Source organism: Rhineura floridana, chromosome 5, assembly GCF_030035675.1.
Source record: "Rhineura floridana isolate rRhiFlo1 chromosome 5, rRhiFlo1.hap2, whole genome shotgun sequence".
NCBI classification, from domain to species: Eukaryota; Metazoa; Chordata; class Lepidosauria; order Squamata; family Rhineuridae; genus Rhineura; species Rhineura floridana.
Window position 1 is genome coordinate 71,262,114 of NC_084484.1, and position 21,662 is coordinate 71,283,775.

At 41.1% G+C, this 21,662-nt stretch overlaps 1 protein-coding gene across 10 annotated transcripts in view; it reads left to right on the forward strand.

Moving 5' to 3' along the window:
• Positions 1 to 21,662, forward strand: part of TBL1X (transducin beta like 1 X-linked) — a 262,884-nt gene that overhangs the window by 191,877 nt on the left and 49,345 nt on the right. For 9 of the 10 annotated variants that reach the window (XM_061627078.1, XM_061627077.1, XM_061627081.1 and 6 more), the window contains one exon: positions 11,395 to 11,502. In XM_061627078.1, coding sequence (XP_061483062.1) covers positions 11,445 to 11,502 — 58 coding nt within the window. In that variant the 5' untranslated portion in view covers positions 11,395 to 11,444. Of the gene's footprint in view, positions 1 to 5,211; positions 5,265 to 11,394; positions 11,503 to 21,662 lie in introns of all 10 variants that reach the window. The other variant, XM_061627083.1, reaches the window with a different exon arrangement.

The window sequence follows — 21,662 nt, forward strand, 5'->3', positions numbered from 1 at the left end:
CGGCATATTTGGTGATACTGGAGGCGTTCCTTCAGATAGACTGGGCCGGAACCGTATAGGGTTTTAAAGGTTAGTACCAACACCTTGAATTGGGCCCGGTACACAACTGGCAGCCAGTGTAACTCCATCAACACTGGGGTAACATGATTACCAGTTGTAATTTCCGGACCGTCTTCAGGGGTAACCCCACGTAGAGCGCATTACAATAGTCTAATCGAGAGGAGACCAGGGCATGTATCACTCGTGGGAGCAGGTTAAGAGTTAAGAAGCTTGCTTTCTGCTCAATATTTGCTTTACATTTTAGTTTACAGCTGCTATGTGTTTCCTTATTTTGAAAGAGACATGATGCTTTAATTTTTAACTGATCCAATAACAAATGCATTGAAGTCTCATAGGAACCTGATAGGCTCTCAGTTCTGAGGAAAACGAATCCCATGATTGTGGTGATTCCATGAAGCAGGGAGGAGGATGTGTGTGCATGACCTTTAGTGGCTTTATGGTGGCCATTTCTGAGGCTGTGTGTAGTGGTGATAGAACTACTAGAAGAGAAGGGAAGCAGATGCCAAGCTAGTGGGCAACTCTTGGTGCCTGAAGAAGGGTAGTTTTGGAAGTGGTGGAAAAAAGGGAAGTGAGATGGCTAGGTAAGACCCCATTATGTTCACCTGAACTGGAATAACAGCAGGTCTGTCTGAAAAATATGTGCAATTGATGGGCCTATCAATGAGCAGTTGCCAATGTCTGGTGCAGTCTCAAAGGTGGAGACTTAAGAGAGCCAGGACTGAAAGTAGCCTTCCCCAACTTGGTGCCTTCCAGATGTTTTGAACTATAGCTCCCATCGCCCCCAGCCACCACAGCCTTTCTCAATCAAATTAATCCTCTCACACAGAGAGTGTATTGCTATGTTCCTCCAACTCTCCATCTCACTCAAGTTCAAGTTCTGTGTATGTATGAATATCACCTATATAGGCCCTTAAAGACAATGGATTGCGTACAAAAGTTCCCTTCCTCTGTTAGGGGAAGGAAATACTTGGATGTGAACAATTTATTTTACATTGAATCTCCAATATGTACTACAAAAAATTAATTGCCCAACCTGCATACTGATAAATAAATCTTTTCCTTGTCTCCCACAAAATGTTTCTCGTTTTATATTTATAGGCAGAAGATTACTTATAGAGAAATAATCTATCTGAAATATATTTCCAAATCAGTGTCTGCTAATGGTATGTGTTGCAGCCAGGGCTGTGGAGTCGGTACACCAAACCTTCGACTCTGACTCCTCTATTTTTCTACTGTCCGATTCCGACTCCATGACTCTGACTCCACAGCCCTGAATTCACACAAAATGTTTTCCATCTTGACTTATGGTGAAATGCTCAAATACAGCTGACTTCATGGGAACCTTCTTTGACATTGTGAATTTATATTTTAAACATTTTGTTATTTGTTATTTTGTTATAACAAAAATATATTATTTTGAAGTCGGAGTCGGTACATTTCTACCGACTCTGACTCCACCCCAAATTGCTTCCGACTCCATGACTCTGACTCCACAGCCCTGGTTGCAGCCATTATTTTCAAGACTGGGAGTTTAAAGCCTATTTCGTTCTAACTTTTGATATTATATCTTCTGTTGTTGCATCCACTGTTGAAATTTAGATTGTAAATTCCTCAAACTGGGGTCTTGCCTTTCCCTCCATAATTTACAGTGCAATCCTAACCATGTCTATGCAGAACTAACTCTTACTGAATTCAGTGGGGTTTCCTCTGGGTTAGGATTGCAGCCTTAGCCTTATACTCTAAATTAATGTGTATATTGATGACTGGATATGAAATATGTTTGGTGTCAAAATTCTGTGGTTTGATTATTTCATGGGGTTGTTGAGAGAGAGGTTCTTGCTCTTATTTTAGTTACATGAAAGAGTCTATCTTTTCTATTAATACCTATTAGCTGCCCTTTTATTATATTTGGCAAAACAATTTGATGTGATATTGGGGATTATTGTTTGTTAACAGTGACTGTATGGAGAAAGCTATTGTAAATGGCAGTTAAGTTCTTAAACACATACTAAATTGCAGCTACTAAATGTATTAAATGCAACTCATCAGTTCATCCTTTCTGCAGACTTACTTAGGAATGACACATGACCTTCTGTTTTCAGTGTTTATTTACTAGCCTTACTCAGGTGTTCTTACAGCTGAGCTAAACAATTCTGAGGTATTAACATATCCACAAACTTCTCCAATAGCAATCTGTGTGAGATTTTGTATATCTTTTAAGCAGTACAGAATCGCTAATCTCAGAGGAGGAAACATTTCTGTCAATCACTCATTTCAGAGGAGGAAACATTCCGCCTGGGCTCCTACTGAGAGGAAGGGTGGGATATACATTTAACAAATTAATTATATAATCTCCTACAAAATAGGTTGCTGAATTATACTTCACATTTATGTACATTCTCAAAATATTGTTCCAAGCATGCTTCTCTCATTACACTAATACAGATTTGTGCTTAACCCTTTCTCCATGCTAGTTCTCCCTTGCCAAGCACTCTCCTGGGCTGTGTTTCATAGATTCCCGCCCTCAAGCTTCAAAACTCAAAGTAAGCTCAGCAAAGGGGGACATGGGCTGGGGAATATTTGCAGAGAAGAATGGACAAGCATAGGAGGGGTTAAGCACCCCTCCCTCCTGCCCTTTGATTCTTCCATAGAAGTCTGCACTCTGCATTCCTGTTGCTTCAGTAAATGGAGGTTTCTTAACACATCTTTTCCAAACTAACATCAAGGTATATAGTTTAGAGTTCACCCCCTTATACTCATCTTAACAAACTCTGAACTCGAGGACTTAACTTATAATAATTAAATGGCTCCCATTTATCTGTGTCTGGTTTTTAAAAATAAGTCCCATTATATTAAATTTGGAAGCCTACTTGCATTAATAATACATTCAGATTTCACGGGTGAAATTGAACTCTCCTTGCTCTGGCCATGGGTCTAATTCAGGAAGTAATTTTTTTAACTTAAAAGTGGGCAGTTTTTTGCTATATAAACCATGTAATTGACATATTGGGGCTCAGTTCATAAGTGGATGTAAATATGTTATTGCATGAATGTGGTTACTGTAATATCCACATATTTGTCCACTATAGCAACACTGTCTAAAACCAGCTTCAGAAATAATTGTGTTCTTAATACCGCTAATCTTCCTTGTTTATTTTAACTTTAATTGTCTGAGTCCTAAAGCTATTTTCATGTTTCCTTTTCCCCTTCCCTTTGATTACTTAGGATAATGTATAAATAAAAACTTTAAAGCTCAGGGTTTAATTTTTTTAAAAGAGTGACTGAAGTTCTTGTGTCTTAGAAGTAGGTCATGAAGGAGAATACAACACAATCACACTAATTAAGAGGACTGTTGTTTTTTTCCTCAGTAAAGTGCCATGAAGAAAAGATCAATACAGTAAAAACCCTTTTCACTGCAGAGCCAAGGGAATTGGAAAAGATCCACTTGTGCTTTCAGACCTTAAATGCTAGAGGCTGATGTCATTAAGAAAACCAGCTGAGGACTGAAAAATAAACCAAACAAACTAATAGGTTTTAAGTGTAGGAAAAAAGGGGGAAGAAAGATGTATACCAGTAATATCTATTACAGTGTTTCCCAAACATGACAGCTAAGACACCCTATTTTTCTGAAGTAAATTGAACAGTGCAATCCTATGCACACTAAGCCCTGCTGAAGTCAGTGGGACTTACTTCCGAGTAAACACACACAGGATTGTGCTGTACATTGAAGCGTAAATGATTTGTTTAGTATTTGTTTAGGATGTAACATAGTTGAGTTCTGTGTCCCAGTACTATATGGTAAAAATTTTCTTTTTTGCTCTATCTCTTTAATGGGCTTAGGATACCTAATAATATTTTACAAATGAAACTATTGGTAAAACAGTCCAGTGCTAAAAATAGCCTGCCACCAAACATCTGACCTATATAAAACTAAAGATGTCCTACATCACCTTCAGAAAGTGATCAGAAAAATATGTTACATCTGACAATTATATAAATAGGGCAAAGCTTGAAAATGAGAGCTTTAAAGGTTCTTACAGAAAGGGGGGAAATAATTACTTTTGTTTTTAATGTTTAAGGTTTTATAAAACTTGCTTGAGTTTAGTATACTATGTGGCTTATAACGGAGAGTGGGTTGGATCTAGAACTTGTCATGCTTGGAGTAGATCTATTGAATCAATGGGACTTAAGTTTAAATTAAGTCTCATTGATTTCAGCAGGTCTGCTCTAAACATGATCCAGCCCAGTATGTTTGAGAGAGCGCGAATATAAGAATTTTTATTTATTTATTTATATTTATTAAACTTATATCCCACCCTTCCTCTCAGAAGGAGCCCAGGACAGCAAAGGACAAAACACTAAAAAATCTTAAAACATCGCAAAAACAATACATCTTTTAAAAATATCTTTTGAAAGATATTTAAAAATAAAACATCTTAAAAAACAATTCCAGAACAGATGCAGACTGGGATAAGGTCTCTAATTAAAAGGCTTGTTGAAAGAGGAAGGTCTTCACTAGGCGCCAAAAAGATAACAGAGATGGCGCCTGTAATATTTAAGGGGAGAGAATTCCAAAGGGTTGGTGCCACATCACTAAAGGTCCACTCCCCTATGTTGTGTGGAACGGACCTCCTAATAAGATGGTATCTGCAGGAGGCCCTTACCTGGACAGCTTAATGATCAACTGTGTATATAAGGGGTAGGGCGGTCTTTCAAGTATCCTAACCTTATACACCAAAACCAGCACCTTGAACTTAGCTTGGAATGAAACAAGAAGTGAAGTACTGGTGTAGTGATGCTTACAATCTTCAGTAACCAAAATGATTCAGAATATCTTCATTAGTTGAATGTTTTGGGGAGAAGAAATATCTGACTGCATTTTGACAAACTCTAATTTGTGTACTTTTCATTTTTGTCAAATTTTTATTGTTAGGATTCTTTTGAAGTAGTTGTCATTGAGCAACAATTCCTCCAGAATCCTAAGACTATAATTCTGCAGAAGTGATACTTCAGTGTTGTTCACTAAACTGAGTCTTCTGTAGCAATTCAAAGACAGATTCACTGATGTGTTTTAAAATATGTTTGGTTTGTTGTTTTGGCACAATTATTTGATCTCTCCCCCCCCCCCCCGTTCTGTTCCTTTTTAACTAGACTGCTGCTCCTGTGACTGTTGTAATCAGGATAGGAGACTTTAAGGAGAAAAGGTATCAATGATTGATTTTTGCTCCTGAACATTATTCTTATGCGATGGTAGGGAACGTTTGTTGCATGCATGGAACTAGCACTTTATGATATGTGCTAGCTAGGTGTCAGCAGACGGTATATGGCAATCCACAATTGAACCACTCTGTGGTGAACCATCTAGTATCTGCTGGTTATTGGAATTCTTGCAAGGAATGCTAGAGGAGAACCTTGGTCTTATCTAGGAAATCACTTTTTATGATGTTAATCTGGATTGCATCCTTAGACTGCCTTCAGACATCATCATCTCCGATTTCCCAGGCCATGGTTTAAATATCAGGAATGAGTTCTGTGTTCTCCCCTACACCCCCCAGTCTTATACTTTGCTTAATAGAATTCTTCATAGTTTAATCGAACCACAGTTTGCAGATGAATCTGAAATGGCAAACTATGATTGGAGTGAGTCCTCCAAAACAGTGTATGTAAGCTCAGAGCTTGTTCTCAATAGTCATGGTATATATTCTTGCTTTGTAAATAGGGGTGTTTACATACAGAGCATAACATATGAGATCACAGTGCACAGAAGACTAAAATGTTGGCTATGGAAGAGGTAAGAGTGATTGCTCTGCCTCTGAATACACAATGCACTGATTCACATGACACATGTGAACAGGTGGGCTCCTGGAGAGAAGCTTGCAGCTTTGTTCCTCCCCAGTCTTTTTGACTGCCATGCTGCGCTGTGTGTTGTCTGAACTTGGACTTGTGGTTAAGCTTCCTGAATAATGTACTGTGGCTAAGAGCCTAGGTTTGGACAACATGTTATATTAAGCTGCATCTGGCTTAGCTCAGTATGGCACAGCAGCAAAACAACTAAGACGGAATGAAACAGCCATGATCTTCTCCCTGGGAGGCTGTGCATTCATGTTAAGGCATGGATCAGCTTAGTGTGATGTGCAAACCAGGCTACTCTGTTGCCTTCATCCTTATTGCTGTCCACAGTTGGCTCCAGAATCATACTCAAAGAGTGCTTATCAATGGTTCCTTCTCAAACTAGGCGAAAGTAACGAGTGGGGTACCACAGGGCTCGGTCCTGGGCCCAGTGCTCTTCAACATTTTTATTAACGACTTGGATGAGGAGGTACAGAGCATGCTTATCAAATTTGCAGATGATACAAAATTGGGGGGCATAGCTAATACCGTGGAAGACAGAAACAAAATTCAAAGGGACCTTGATAGGCTGGAGCATTGGGCTGAAAACAACAGAATGAAATTCAACAGGGATAAATGCAAAGTTCTACACTTAGGAAAAAGAAACCAAATGCACAGTTATAAGATGGGGGATACTTGGCTCAGCAATACAGCATGTGAGAAGGATCTTGGAATTGTCATTGATCACAAGCTGAATATGAGCCAACAGTGCGATGTGGCTGCAAAAAAGGGCTAATGCTATATTAGGCTGCATTAACAGAAGTATAGTTTCCAAATTGCGTGAAGTATTAGTTCCCCTCTATTCAGCACTGGTTAGGCCTCACCTTGAATACGGCATCCAGTTCTGGTCTCCGCACTTCAAGAAGGATGCAGACAAACTGGAACAGGTTCAGAGGAGGGCAACAAGGATGATCAGGGGACTGGAAACAAATCCCTGTGAGGAGAGACTGAAAGAACTGGCCATGTTTAGCCTGGAGAAGAGAAGACTGAGGGGAGATATGATAGCACTCTTCAAGTACATGAAAGGTTGTCATACAGAGGAGGGCCGGGATCTCTTCTCGGTCGTCCCAGAGTGCAGGACACGGAATAATGGCCTCAAGTTGCAGGAAGCCAGATTTAGACTGGACATCAGGAAAAGCTTCCTAACTGTTAGAGCCATACGACAATGGGATCAATTACCTAGAGAGGTCGTGGGCTCTCCAACACTGGAGGCATTCAAGAGGCAACTGGTCAGCCATCTGTCGGGAATGCTTTAATTTGGATTCCTGCATTGAGCAGGGGGTTGGACTTGATGGCCTTATAGGCCCCTTCCAACTCTACTATTCTATGATTCTATGTGTGGCTGCTGCTTGGCACCTGTAGAAGTGTAGGTGGAAGGAACAAAAAAAATGTCATTTATGGCATAGTAATGAAGTCTGTGAAGACACAAAGTGATTTATTTATGTCAAGCAAATTCCTGTTAACTGTCTTCAAGGCAAAATGTATTTATATATCCAGAGATGCCAATGATGGGAATGCTAATGCAAAAGAAGAAAAAGTAACGGTTTTGAAGGAGGATGTAGATTATTTATGATTTGTGTACTTAAGCAGTTTTATAGACACAATGGTTTTCCTTTGGCTTCTAATCCAATTAATAAAAGAATTCTAATCAAGGTAATAAGAACAGATTGTGTAAATAAATATTGTTATTAAGAGTTGAATTTGGGTTCCTGCTTTGTGCCAACATTAATATATTTTCAGTGCCAGGTAAAGACTTTCCTCTTCTCCCAGGCATTTTTCTCCTGACTTGTTTTTGTATCGTGGTATAGGTATTTTCTTAGACAGAGGTGGTGGTATGTTTTTAGAAATGTATTGGCTAATTGTCAGTTGTTGTATTGCTGTTTTAATTTTCTATATTTTCTATTGTTGGACTTTTATACTGTAAGTCACCTTGAGATGATTTTTAGTAGTAGGTGTCTAGGGCCTTAAATCAATCAATCAATAATATTTGTCCTTTTAAATATATTTTTTATTTTTGGTATTCACATCACTTCAGCCAGTTCTAATGTAACATATTTGTTGCCATAGAAGGTTCCTTGACTAGGGAATTGCATGCAAATGGTTTATCAAAACAGATAGATATTTGACACATGGCTGTGGAACTGCAGCTGTTCAGAAATTTAGTTTTTACACCACCCTTTCATAACCTGGTGCATGTTTTGGACTCCAACCACAGCCAGTATGCCCAGTGGTTAGGGATAGTGGGAGTTGTCATTCTAAATATCTTGAGGGAACTAGGCTGGGAAAAGCTATGTTACAGATGGACCATTACATTATAAATCACTGACACTGGAACTCAGAATCATAAAATGTACTGGTTTTAAGATTTACATTTTTGTGTGTGTTGCTGTCATCATGAAATTGTTCATCTGTTAGTGCTGTCATACTGGACGCTTGACAGTATCATGACGGGTTTCCTGCCAAGAGCTATTGGAAATTCCTTCCCCTCACTGCAGTTGTCTGAGAGAACTGTTTTTTTGAGCAGGGCTCTGTCAAGGTGCCATTTAATGATCTCATATTCATGAAGGCTTTTCAATAAATATGTTTAAACTGTCATAAATGAGAGTCAGACAGGCAGAGATTGCGCAAACACGCCAGGATTACTCAGGAAATCTGTTGCACAGTAGAATCCATGTCCCTTAAGGGCCATTTTGTCTCATTCATAATCCTTAGGCATCATTCTACAGGAAATGTACAAATAAGTTTTATCTGTGTGAATTTTCCAGGGTCAATAATGTAGATGGATCCACTTGGCTAGCCAATTGTATGGATAGCCCATTCCAGTGTAATTTGTCTGCACACATATGTTCATGCTGTGACTGTTATTTAAACATGTAATATTGCATTAGAACCCATCGTAAATTTTGTGACCCAGTCTCTGAATATTGCAGAGGAGTGAAATACTGTAACTCATGAATATTTTGGCGGTTTAATTTGTTTGAAATTGAGATGCTCCAGACCAGTGCATCACAAATTTTGGGTCATAAAAATATTGAATTCATAATGCTGCTTGAATAAATATGAGGGTTTTAAAAATCAAAGCATCCAGTTGCCACAAGGCACTTTCGTTTGGCTGGATGCATAATGCATCTGAGTTTTGGGTTTTGCTAAATTTGTTTGGGGCAATTTAACAAGAAGAAAAAACATTAATTCCCTGATTCTAAATATATATGTAATTGTGATAGAGCTAATTATTCTGTGCTAGGCCAACAGTGCAAGGTTATCATGTTTATGTTTCATTTCAAGTTACCATAGATGGTTCCATTGTGGAAAAAAATGCTTGTAGAAAGGATGAGCGGGTGAGTCATGTCCTGTTCACCATATGCCCATTTCTATGTATGGTAACAGCTTTGTGTGATCCTGGTATTGACTCAAATGGCCATAATGGCTATTTCTGGTTGTCTACCATTGATGTATCCTACTTAGCTGACACAAATGGGCTGAGCACCTTGGTACGGCACAGTAGGTCATCATGATCTTGCCTGGTGTGAACAGCCAGTACTTCATATACAAAATAGTTCTTTTCTACAAGACTGGGCTTTAATTTAAGAGAGACAATGATCGCATTTTGGACCATTCTTTTTCAATGTATATAAGTCATTTTTCTCTTTCTATGCTGTTGAATATTTCTGATAGTCTCTTTGAATCAATTTATTTTAAAACATTAAAGACTTTTTAAAAGCTGAGCTTTAATTAGAAAATCATCCAAAGGAGGAGGAACCTTTAACTAAAGATAAGATATGAGGCTTTTCCTCAAGGGAAAAAGGAGGGGGGTTATTTGCTATTTGTTTTGTATGAAGTACAAATTACTGCAATAAATAAAATTAATACTTAGGAAAAAGGGGCTTAATTTACCATGATTGTAAAACTATAGGGGACTGGATAATCAGTCTGAATGGTTGATGAAATATATTAGGATAGTGAAATAAAAGCATCACACATTTCCAAAGAGCTGCTCACATAAATAATGCAGGGACATCTGCTAGAGTCATGCATGACCTTCAGCTATGGGGACACCTGTAGATGAACATAGCTGACTTAAAGCACCAGATGCGACTCTAAGCAACAGGAATTGCTGAGCAGAGTTTCAATGAGCAAAGACTGTTCTAGTTGCTGAGAGAGAGAGAGAGAGAGAGAGAAGAATTTGTAGGAATCTACCTATTGTTTTGTTTAATACAATTTTATACTTTTTACCGGTCAGAGGGTGCAGTGTAGATACTGGAGCTATCTGCTACTACACTGCTATAATGAGAGGTCATTTTGATTGAAAGGAAAACACACATGGTTCCCAATACATTATTTAGGCATACTTGTGTATTTAAAAGTGAATATTGTTCTATTCTTTTTTAAGTAAAATTAATTTTAAGACATTCCGGTGATGACAAACCACCATCCATTTGGTGATGGATAAACCCTTGTTTCTGTAGGTAATCTTATGCTAATGAGTTACTTGGTTTGTTCTCTTGTGGCTTATTGACTGCCAGATAATTTCAGCTCCTGTTGTGTCTATAAATGCCATCTCACCTGGTGAAGCAGTGCCAGATGATGGGATTTCCCAGTCCTGCTGCTTTGGGTTCTTTCCCCTTCCCCCACATAGGGCTACATTACTGGGACAAGCTGTAGTTTGCACAGGAAAGGAAGGTGTGAATAGCTGTCATGGTTTCTTTAATGTTGGGTTGGAAAAATGTTGGTCTGCATGACACAGATTGCTGCAGCATACTACCAAAAAAGCAAAAGTATGTTACGCCTCGATGTTTGCATATAATTTTGCTATTTGCGCATAATTTTAATGATACATTAGGACATACAATCTAACTATAGGAATGGATGGGGGAAGAAGGCATCATAATTGACTTGTTAAAATAGAGTATAATTGAGCTAAAATTGTAGGTGTCAGGGGTCCAAGGGAGCCATATTGCTGGAGAACTGAAAAAAAGGAAACAGGCTGCAGTTGGAACCTTGTCTCCGTCTCTGTGACAGAGAATCTCTGGGCCTGATGGCTTCGTTGCTTTGTAATTGTTGAGCACTGTAGTAAACGTTTTAGAAGAAATTATGGGAAAGCTCTTTCAAAACTAAATATCTCTTCTAGTCTAGAAATGTTTTAATCATTCTTTTGTTGTTATATGCCTTCAAGTCGATTATGACTTATGGCGACCCTATGAATCAGTGACCTTCAATAGCATCTGTTTTACCCTGTTTTCACCCTGTTCAGATCTTGTAAGTTCGTAATCATTCTACTAAATGATAAAAAAAATTCTTATGGTCACTTCATTTTGATGAACTTTAGCTATCATTCAGATGTAAATGAAAGCACACCTAGGAAGTGGCCATGTAAATGAATGGTTAAATTAAAAACAATTGTGATTGTAATAAAAAGATGTGTTTATCATTCTTCCCTTTGAACAGAGCGTGGATCACACTTCTTGCAGACCTCATCATATTGAGGTGGGGCTAAGATGAGCATAACCAGTGACGAAGTGAATTTCTTGGTGTATCGCTATCTTCAGGAGTCAGGTAACTTATTTCTTAGAAAAAAGCACACTATATGCCCTTGTGTGTGTTTTTACAAAGAAGTTTTGCTGGACTGTTGTCAGGTTACATAACAGGTTTAGAGGTGTAAAATAATATGTTATATTTTATAGTTTACAAATAGTAATATTTATCCCTGCTATTACTGTTCGTTTTTGTTCACTAAAATGCATATATCCTGTACTTTTGATTTCATTAAAGAAGTACTTCAGGATGCTATTATTATTTATTATAAACATTCATTTCCTGCCTTTCAAGTAAAGGAATATTACAAAATGGTTTCCAGTATATTAAAACAGGAGTTGCCAACCTTTCTGAGCCTGTGGGCACCTTTACAAACCAAAAAAACTATCATGGGCACCATGTGTGTGCTGCAACTCTTCCCTCCGCAGCTGTAAGCCACCACTCCATCGACCCCACACCACAATTAGGCTTGAAAAAAAGGCTTCCATTGACTAAAGAAGGTTTCTTTCAGGCTTAATTTCAGTGGGGGGAGTCCAATGCAAACCTGCGGGGCTGGGGAAAGTACCTGTGGGGACCATGTTGGCGATCCACATATTAAAATAATACAAAACCCATTAAAATATGTGAATAAAACAGCAAAAGCAGTAGCAAGAACATCAACACAAGTAACCAGGACATTGGGCATCAGTACTAACCATCAGGAAACACCTGTGTGAACATTCCACATGGTAGGCACCACAATGAAGAAATGCTAACAATGTTTCTATTGATTTCTTGGTCGGCTGCTGACCAAAATCACTTCAGTCTTGTCTGGATTTAAAATTAACTTGTTTGTTCATATTCAGTCCTTCAATCCTTAATTCTAGCTAAGAACTTCTGCCACCTTTATGAGATTGAATGAAGGAGAGCTGAAGAGCTGAATGTCATCAGCATATTGATGGGAGCTGACTGACAAAGTCAAGATCATTCAGACCATGGTATTCCCAATCTCTATGTATGGATGTGAAAGTTGGACAGTGAAAAAGGTGGATAAGAGAAAAATCAACTCATTTGAAATGAGGTGCTGGAGGAGAGCTTTGCACATACGATGGACTGCAAAAAAGACAAATAATTGGGTGTTAGAACAAATTAAACCAGAACTATGACTGGAAACTAAAATTATGAAACTGAGGTTATCATACTTTGGGCACATCATGAGAAGACATGATTCACTAGAAAAGACAATAATGCTGGGAAAAACAGAAAGGAGTAGAAAAAGAGGAAGGCCAAACAAGAGATGGATTGATTCCATAAAGGATGCCACAGACCTGAACGTACAAGATCTGAACAGGGTGGTTCATGACAGATGCTCTTGGCAGGCACTGATTCATAGGGCGCCATAAGTCGTAATCGACTTGGAGGCACATAACAACAACAAACTGACATCCAAAAACCTCTTGCTATGCTTTCTTATCCTATCTCATTTCCAGACCTTCCCCATCAACATAGCAGTCACACCTACCATTTCACCTTATTTGATTGGTTGTGAAAGCTGTATTCAAGCTTGTTCATGCAATTAGCGAAATAAAAGGAAAGAGTGAAGGTATTTGGTAGTAAAACATAGACTTTACTCTGTTGAATTTTAGACTGAGAGAACAGCCTTTAGAAAGCTGTGGTTGATTTAAATGTTTTGGACATACGATGTGCTACATTATAATGCTCAAGTACAAATGACAATAGTATTTTGTATTTATATGCAAATTTTTAAAATGGCAAGTAAGAAGATGGGAACTGTGGTATTTGTTGCATTTTGTTAAAAGTCTATGTGTAGTTGTCAGATCTTTTAGCGATCTGATGTTTTTAATGAACAGCCATTGTGAAATAACTTTTGCAGCTGTGCCAGGTTTTGTCATGCATAGAAACCTGAGTGTAGAACCAAGACTTGTGCCCTTCAGTATTTTGTTTTGGATTAATAAAACCAGGCCTGGCATCATCACTTAACACTTTTAGTCAGCTGCCTGGACCCCAGCAGGGCCCACCAGTACTTGTTTCTGCCTTCAGTCCCCTACAACAGGCAGCTGGGTCTGGGAAGTTGTCATTTTAAAATTTACCACAATGCCCAGAGTGCCTAACATATCATTGGTCTGGAGCATTGTAGGAAATTAAAATGGCAGCTTTCGGCTGCCAAATAAGCCATGGCTGGGGAATCAGCATCACAGGAGGGAATTTACAAGATGGCAATTTGCTAAGGGTCTCCCAAACTTAGAGGTGGCTCTGAACAGAGCCCATGCATTTTAGTAATGATTGTGCATATAGGAAAGTAACTTTCTAATATGCCACCTGTCTTTAGATAGGATTACTTGGCAAATTTGATTTTGTCTCCAGGCAACCTTAAAAGAAAGAAAGAAAGAAAGAAAAGAGCTTAATATCTTTTAATTATTAATCTGGACAGAATTATTATTTATCTGCTGCTTCAAAAATATTTTTTCAGCATAGAAGAAAGTGATTCTTGTCCAACAATATGAATACTTGGCAAGCAATGTGTATCAGATTTAGCTGGTTTTTTAAAATTACATTTCCTCAGAAGTTAGTTATTCTGGAAGCTACTAATACATGTTTTTAGAATGGCTATCGGAATAGGGCACTTTGCAGGATGAATTTAAAGAAAAGGAGGGTTTACTGTATTGGCAACTGAAAAAGCTGTAGTGACCAATTATGGAAAGTTTCAGTGTTTGAAAGCCTTGCAAGCGCATTACTGCGTGTTCAGTATGGCCTGTACGCTGTTCCTGGTTGCAGGTGGTTATTTTGACTGACTGCAGAGCACAGCTTAGGGCAAAATCTTCAAAGTGTAATTTTCCTTGTCATAAAATGAACCTGGATACCATCTCTGTTACATCCTTTAACCTCTCCCCCCCAAAGGAAAGAGCTGAAAAATAACATTCAGATGTTTGGGTGTAAAAGAGGATTTGTTTTGCACACTGGCCATATTGAAAAGATCTCAGATTTTATGGATCTGCATATGTAGTTACAATGAATGGCAGAATCAGTGGTGCTCTTTCATTCTAATGTTGCAGTATGCAAATTGAAAGAGTTTATTTTATTTTTTCTTCTTCTAAAAATCTGTAATGAATTAGTACATTTACAGAAGTGCTAAATAACACTAATCTTAAACTTATTTCCTAGTTTATTAAACATTTGGGGAGTACTTTCATAGTAGAAGACTTTTCCCCTCTTCCTTTGTCAGATGACTAAAATTAGAGAAGTTCTGCATTCTTGGCAGATATTGAAAGAATCAGCTATCCAACTAAAAGGCTATAATTTATATATATATATATATATATATATATATATATATATATATATATATATATATATATATATATATATATATATATATACACACACACACACACAGTTGCTTCTGTGAAATTTAGTAGACAGTCATGTGTTCTATAGCCTTGAACGCTTGTTGAAGTTTAGACTTACAGCGGCTTTTCCCCTCCGCAAGGGTGGGGGACCTATTAAATTGGTCCGCCCCCGGAGACTAATGAATCCTGAAGGTTTTCAAAGGGCTCTGGGGGAGTTTCCGGCTGATAAGACTGGTTGAACTGTGGAATACGGAGATGACCTGGGCTGTTGACACGATTGCTCCTGCGCGCCCTCTCCTGTGTAGAGCTCATGCAGCCCCATGGTACACTCCGGAGCTGAGAGCGATGAAACAGTATAGGAGGCGGCTTGAGCGGAGGTGGAGGCGAACTCCTGACGGATGTAATTATGCACTGGTGAGTGCCTCTACTAACCTGTATTTAGGAGCGGTGAGGGTGGCGAAAAAACAATACTTTGCTGCCACTATTAAGTCATCTCTTTGCTGCCCAGCGGAGCTTTTTAGAGTAGTCCGAGGGCTACTTCATTCTGGTCCTGAGGACATTATAGTGCAGTCGGTAGCCTGCTGTAATGAATTTGCTGGGCACTTCCAGAATAAGATCTTATGCATCCGCCGGGACTTGGACTCCCAGTTTACAGCAGTTGATCCTAATGAGGTGTCCGGAGCACAGTCTTGTCATGTTTTATTGGATGAGTTTCAGTTGGCTCAGCTCGAGGATGTGGACAAGGTACTTGGACAGGTGTGTGCAACCACTTCTGTACTAGATCCTTGTCCCTCCTGGCTAATAAAAACTAGCAGGGATGGAACAGCTGGCTGGGCCAGGGAAGTGATAAACGCCTCTTTACGAGAGGAAGTGGTCCCTAGCTGTCTGAAAGAGGCAGTAGTGAGACCACTTCTGAAAAAACCTTCCTTGGACCCAGAAGACCTTAATAGCTACAGACCAGTAGCGAATGTTCCATTCCTGGGCAAGATCTTGGAACAAGTGGTTGCTGCCCAGCTCCAGGTGCTATTGGATGAAACCGATTATCTAGATCCATTTCAATCGGGTTTTAGGCCCGGTTTTAGCACCAAGACAGCCTTGGTCACCCTGTACAATGACTTATGTTGGGAGAGGGACAGAGGGAGTGTAACTCTGTTGATTCTCCTTGATCTCTCAGCAGCTTTTGATACCATCGACCATGGTATCCTTGTGGAGAGGCTCGTGGAGTTGGGAGTTGGGGGCAATGCTTGGCAGTGGTTCCGCTCCTACCTGGCGGGTCGTCTCCAGAAGGTAGTGCTTGGGGAACATTGCTCGACACCGTGGGCTCTCCAATGTGGAGTCCCGCAGGGGTCAGTTCTGTCCCCCATGCTTTTTAACATCTACATGAAGCCGCTGAGTGCGGTCATCAGGAGTTTTGGAGTGCGTTGCCACCAGTACGCTGATGACACGCAGCTCTATTTCTCCTTTTCATCTTCTTCAGGTGCGGCTGTCAATGTGCTGAACCGTTGCCTGGCTGCGATAATGGACTGGATGAGAGCTAATAAACTGAGGCTGAATCCAGACAAGACTGAGATGCTGTTGGTGGGTGATTTCTCTGATCAGATGGTGGATATACACCCTGTTCTGGACGGGGTTACACTCCCCCTGAAGGAACGAGTTCGTAGTCTGGGAGTACTCTTAGATCCTTCCCTGTCACTCGAGGCTCAAGTGGCCTCGGTGGCACGGAATGCGTTCTACCAACTTAGGTTGGTAGCCCAGCTACGTCCCTATCTGGACAGGGAGGACCTCACCTCAGTTGTCCATGCTCTGGTAACCTCTCGATTGGATTACTGCAATGCGCTCTACGTAGGGCTGCCTTTGAAGACGGTCCGGAAACTACAGCTAGTGCAAAATGCGGCAGCCAGGCTGATAACGAGGACCAGGCGGTCCAAACATATAACACCTGTTCTGGCCCGCTTGCACTGGGTACCTATATGTTTCCGGGCCAGATTCAAAGTGTTGGTTTTAACCTATAAAGCCTTATACGGTGCGGGACCACAGTACCTCCTGGAACGCCTCTCCTGATATGAACCTGCCCGTACACTACGTTCAACATCGAAGGCCCTCCTCCGAGTTCCGACTTATAGAGAGGCTCGGAGGATGGTTACCAGAACCAGGGCCTTCTCAGTGGTGGCCCCTGAATTGTGGAATAGTCTTCCCGTTGAGGTGCGCTTGGCGCCGACATTGCTATCTTTTCAGCGCCAAGTTAAAACCTTTCTCTTTGCTCAGGCATTTTAGTTTAATATGTTCAATTTGGTTTTAGATTTGTGGATTTATATATATATGTTTTTGTACCAATTTATGTGATTTTATTGTATATACTTTCTGTTGTACACCGCCCAGAGAGCTATGCTAGTGGGGCGGTATAAAAATTTAACAAATAAATAAATAAATAATAAAATACAAGAGGATCCTTTTCAGTTCCCAAGAAATGTGTAATGATTTGTAATGCATGATGTATTTGCTGGATCTTTGGAAAGGACTGTTAATAACATAGTAATTTTCATCCTCAAAATATTATAATATTTATTCTTTATAATTAAATTATGTTTGTGGTAATATTTATATAGATATAGTATATTGGGGCAGGGGGAGAAATCAAGGATAATGCTGAGAAATAATGGCCATACTCAGAAGACACACTAAAGCATAGTTTTGCATTATGTGAATGAGCCTAGGTGAACCTTGGGATCACATGCCTTCCCCTTCCTCTCCTCCAGTGTGACCATGAGAGAATTTGGAAGCTTTCACTTTCATTTTTCCTGAACTGGATTTTTTTGTTCACCCAGACTGACAAACTATTGTTAAACTTAACTATGAGTTTTTGAATCAAGCCAACTAAAAACATGGGTTATGAAGCTGGCTTGTTTAAACAAACCATAAATATCATTAATCACAGTTTAGGGTTTGGATGCAACACAAAACTGTGGTTAATGGAAAACAGAAGTGAAAGCTTCTAAACACCTCCTCCTCATTCCTGTCGCACTAAATTCAGGAATGAGGAATCTATTGCCCTCTAGCTGTTGCTAGAGTGCAACTCCCAATTTTCCTGACCATTGGCCATGCTGGTTAAGATTGATTGGAATTGGAGTCCAACTATGGTTAGTTTAGTTGATGTCAGAACATGGTCAATAGATTGCTACTAAGATCCAGACTACATGTTACGTAGGGGATAAGTATCCTATCCCCTTTATGTATTTACTTTCCTTTTTAAAAAGCTGAGTCAACCAGGAGTTTTCCAGCTACTCACAGTCTGGCAAGTGCAGTGGGATTTCTTGCCACCACATGTATTCCCGTTCCGTGCCCGGTACTTCCGGGCAAAGGGGTGAGTTTGTGGCCACAGCCGAAGCTCAGGCCGCCATCGGGTGTGCATGCGGCGCGCCGGCGCGCCATCGTGACACACAGGAAGGAGGCAGGGCGGCTGAAGGCCATTTAAGGCCACTCCACCAGCCTCCCGCCCTCCTTTGAATTTTGGCGGCGGCTGCTGCGCGGCGCGGGGAGCCTTCAGGCGCGGGCGAGGCGTGGCAGGCCTTTCGGCCACGGCGGGACCTTTGGTGCGCCGGCCTTGCGGGGGCAGCGGCGGCGGCGGGACGCAGGGGGCCTTCTGGCCCCGGTGAGGCACGGGAGGCATTCGGGCCACGGCGAGGCCTTTGATGGGCCGGCCTTGCGGCTGCGACGAAACACATGAGGACTTCTGGCGGCGGCAAGGCGCGGGAGGACTTTCAGCCGCGGCGAGGTGGTGTAAGGAAGATTTATGGTTGCGTGCCTAAGCACACTTAGAGAATAAATAAGGCCCACTGAATGCGGTGAGAATTACTTCTAAGTAGCATACAAAGGATCAGCCTGCTTATGCTATTCTTCCCAGTTGCCATCAAGAGGTCTTTTTCAGCCCTTGCACTCGGTAAATAAGATCTAAACTAGTGCTTTGTTGTTTGATTGTTAATCATGCAATGAGTGCCAGCCAAGGACCTTTACCAGCTTCCTTTTAATTACTTGGTTGGCTTCTTGGTTTATCTTGAAAGCACCATCCTGTGCATCAGTGAGAATTGCAAGCATGGCAATGAGGTTAAGAAAGATTTTGGTCCCCAAACTACTTGATTAGTCCTGTTGATTCTCTGTGGCTGTTCATAAAAAGGCAGCTGATTCATTATCTCGATCTACCCATGGAACTATAAAGAGCAAGCTAGCATTTAATCCATGTTTTTCAAAGTATCCTAGCAGGAGGATATGTTAATATGCAGTGGAGATGGAAAATGCATCTGAAGTTTAAATGAGTCAGAACTGCAGATCCCTGGATAGTGGGAAATTCAGGTGGTTGATTTTTGTTTGAACATCAAAACCATTCAGTACAATTTAGTTGAGTGTTTTTGTTTAAAAAACAGCTGCTTATTTTTGTTGTCAATCATTTAATTCCTGTGGGATATATATAATTATTTTAATTCCTGATGTTCACTTCCCTGAGAACTGAAAATGCAACAGAAGGGTGGGATATCAGTGTTGGCTGTAATGTATGTATGTGGAGGAAAGGAGGGAGTGCCATTTGGGCTTGTCTTTAGGCAGCAAAAAGTTTTGGGCCCTCACTGCACAGAATGGTGAATCAATGTGATACAATGTGTGACAATACTGTTTAAAAAGGGATTCAGTTGAAGAACCAAACTGAGGTACCACAACAGTTTATGAAAATGAAAAGCTAGGTGATCTTATGATTATAAGTCAGCCTTCCCTAACCTGGTTTCCTCCAGAGCTTAGCAGCCATGGGTTAAGAACATAAGAAGAGCCTGCTGGATCAGGCCAGTGGCCCATCTAGTCTAGCATCCTGTTCTCGCAGTGGCCAACCAGGTGCCTGGGGGAAGCCCACAAGCAGGACCCGAGTGCAAGAACACTCTCCCCTCCTGAGGCTTCCGGCAACTGGTTTTCAGAAGCATACTGCCTCTGACTAGGCTGGCAGAGCACAGCCATCATGGCTAGTAGCCATTGATAGCCCTGTCCTAATCCTCTTTTAAATTTAATCCTCTTTTAAATTTCACCCTCCTGCTGCCTGTGGCCGCCACTTCTTTTGCAGAATAACCTAGAAAGATGCTCTGTCATAGCGTAGCGGCCATTTGGATTGGAGCAATGCAATGTAATTACAAAGAGCAGAGGCTTTTTGAGGAGGGTGGGGGGCAGCTGGAGACAGAAAGGAGACGGCAGGAGCCTGTAGGGACCCCAGTTAGTGCTGCAACCTCACCTCCAAAACTACCTCTACTCCAAAATGCAAAGGGAACTCATCCCCCCCCTTTCCCCCCCCCACTGTCAAGCTTCTCCCCCCCCCCAAATACGTTCTTCAAAACCCAGGTAGAAATATATGAACCTTTCCATCAGTTAAGTCCCATAAACCTCTGTCCTAAAACCCATTTAATCTGTGATATTCTGAGTAAAAACACATAGGATTCTGCTGTATGCGTGCAATCACATGCACCCTTCCAGGGGAAGAAGTAACGATACGCTCGGGGATTTTCTCATAAGTAAGTATGCATAGAATTGGTCCAATTCATATTTTTCTGAGTAAATTATTTAAACATAATGGAATTAATCACGTGCAGGCTGCACATTTGCTTGCATCTTCTCTTTAGCTAGTTTACAAACTGGTCTGTAGATAAGGTGCCCACCTTTTTTACAGGCCTCTAGTCCTGTGCCTTTAAGAGGCATTTGATCTGCAGACATTAGAAGATGACATTGCTTAACTCCATGCCATCTAATAACTGCTGAATACGAACCTGCTATTAAAGGCACAACTTGCAGACTGCCCAGTTATGGGGAGACTCATTTTATGATGTGGTTTTTCTTTATTATGCGGTTTTCCGGATCCTATGGACGCACTGGTCCAGGGGACAATTGATGAAGACATACAGTTGGGCAGGGTTATTGGCCCTTTCCCATCATCCCCTACCTCAAAGTCTACCTGATTCACCATCCGTCATACAAGTGGGGTCAGTCAGTGATGCCTCATGGGCAAGTGTGGCAGCTAATCTGCCTGCATTGCCGGCTGTTACGGTGGATTTTGAGCTGCTGAGTTTTGCCTGTTAAGTCAACTATGCAGCAGAGCATTACCTAGGGGCTGCTGTATTCTTGCATGGAGCACTTCAGCCCCTTCTTGGAAGGGACAGTCAGGAGACGAGAGGGCTCAGAAGCAGTGGGGCACTACTTTCATGATTTACAGTTCACGGGTAGGGCAGACTTTGGGTGCATGTTAGCACCTGATGGCACAGTTTATAGCGTAGCTATGAACTGGGGGGTTCCTTTGGCAGCTGGGGAAAGGCTGCCCTGGAAAGCTTGAACTGTTGCAGATCAAGATCCTGGAGTTTTCAGGGGCTGGGGAAGGTGTTTGCTTCCTGCCCTTCAGGTGTTGGGGGCCTTCTACGGTGGGGGTTATGGTGCCATAACAGGGATTTCACAGCCTTACCACAAGTTCAAAGTTTTTGGCTGCCTTATGCGCCAACCTGTGGTGTGGCCCCCTCCTTTCCTGCGGCGCGTCAATGGTGTTTCAGTTAGAGGACGGACCGACTCAGCTAGTCCCATACCGCATACTGGGAGGTGGGGGAAGGGAGTCAGAGATGGCCATATGCCTATCTGCTGCCCCAGCATGCTCACCAGCTATCAGAGGGCAGGAGGGGATTCCTGGGAGTTAGGGGCTGGCAAGGGCTATGCAAGGTGTGGCCTATTCCTATGAATCACGTGCTGGAATTCATCACAGATGGTAGGAGTGTAGCTTGTCTGTCAGTGTGTCGCAAGGTAGGCTGGCAGGGGGCCTTTAGGACC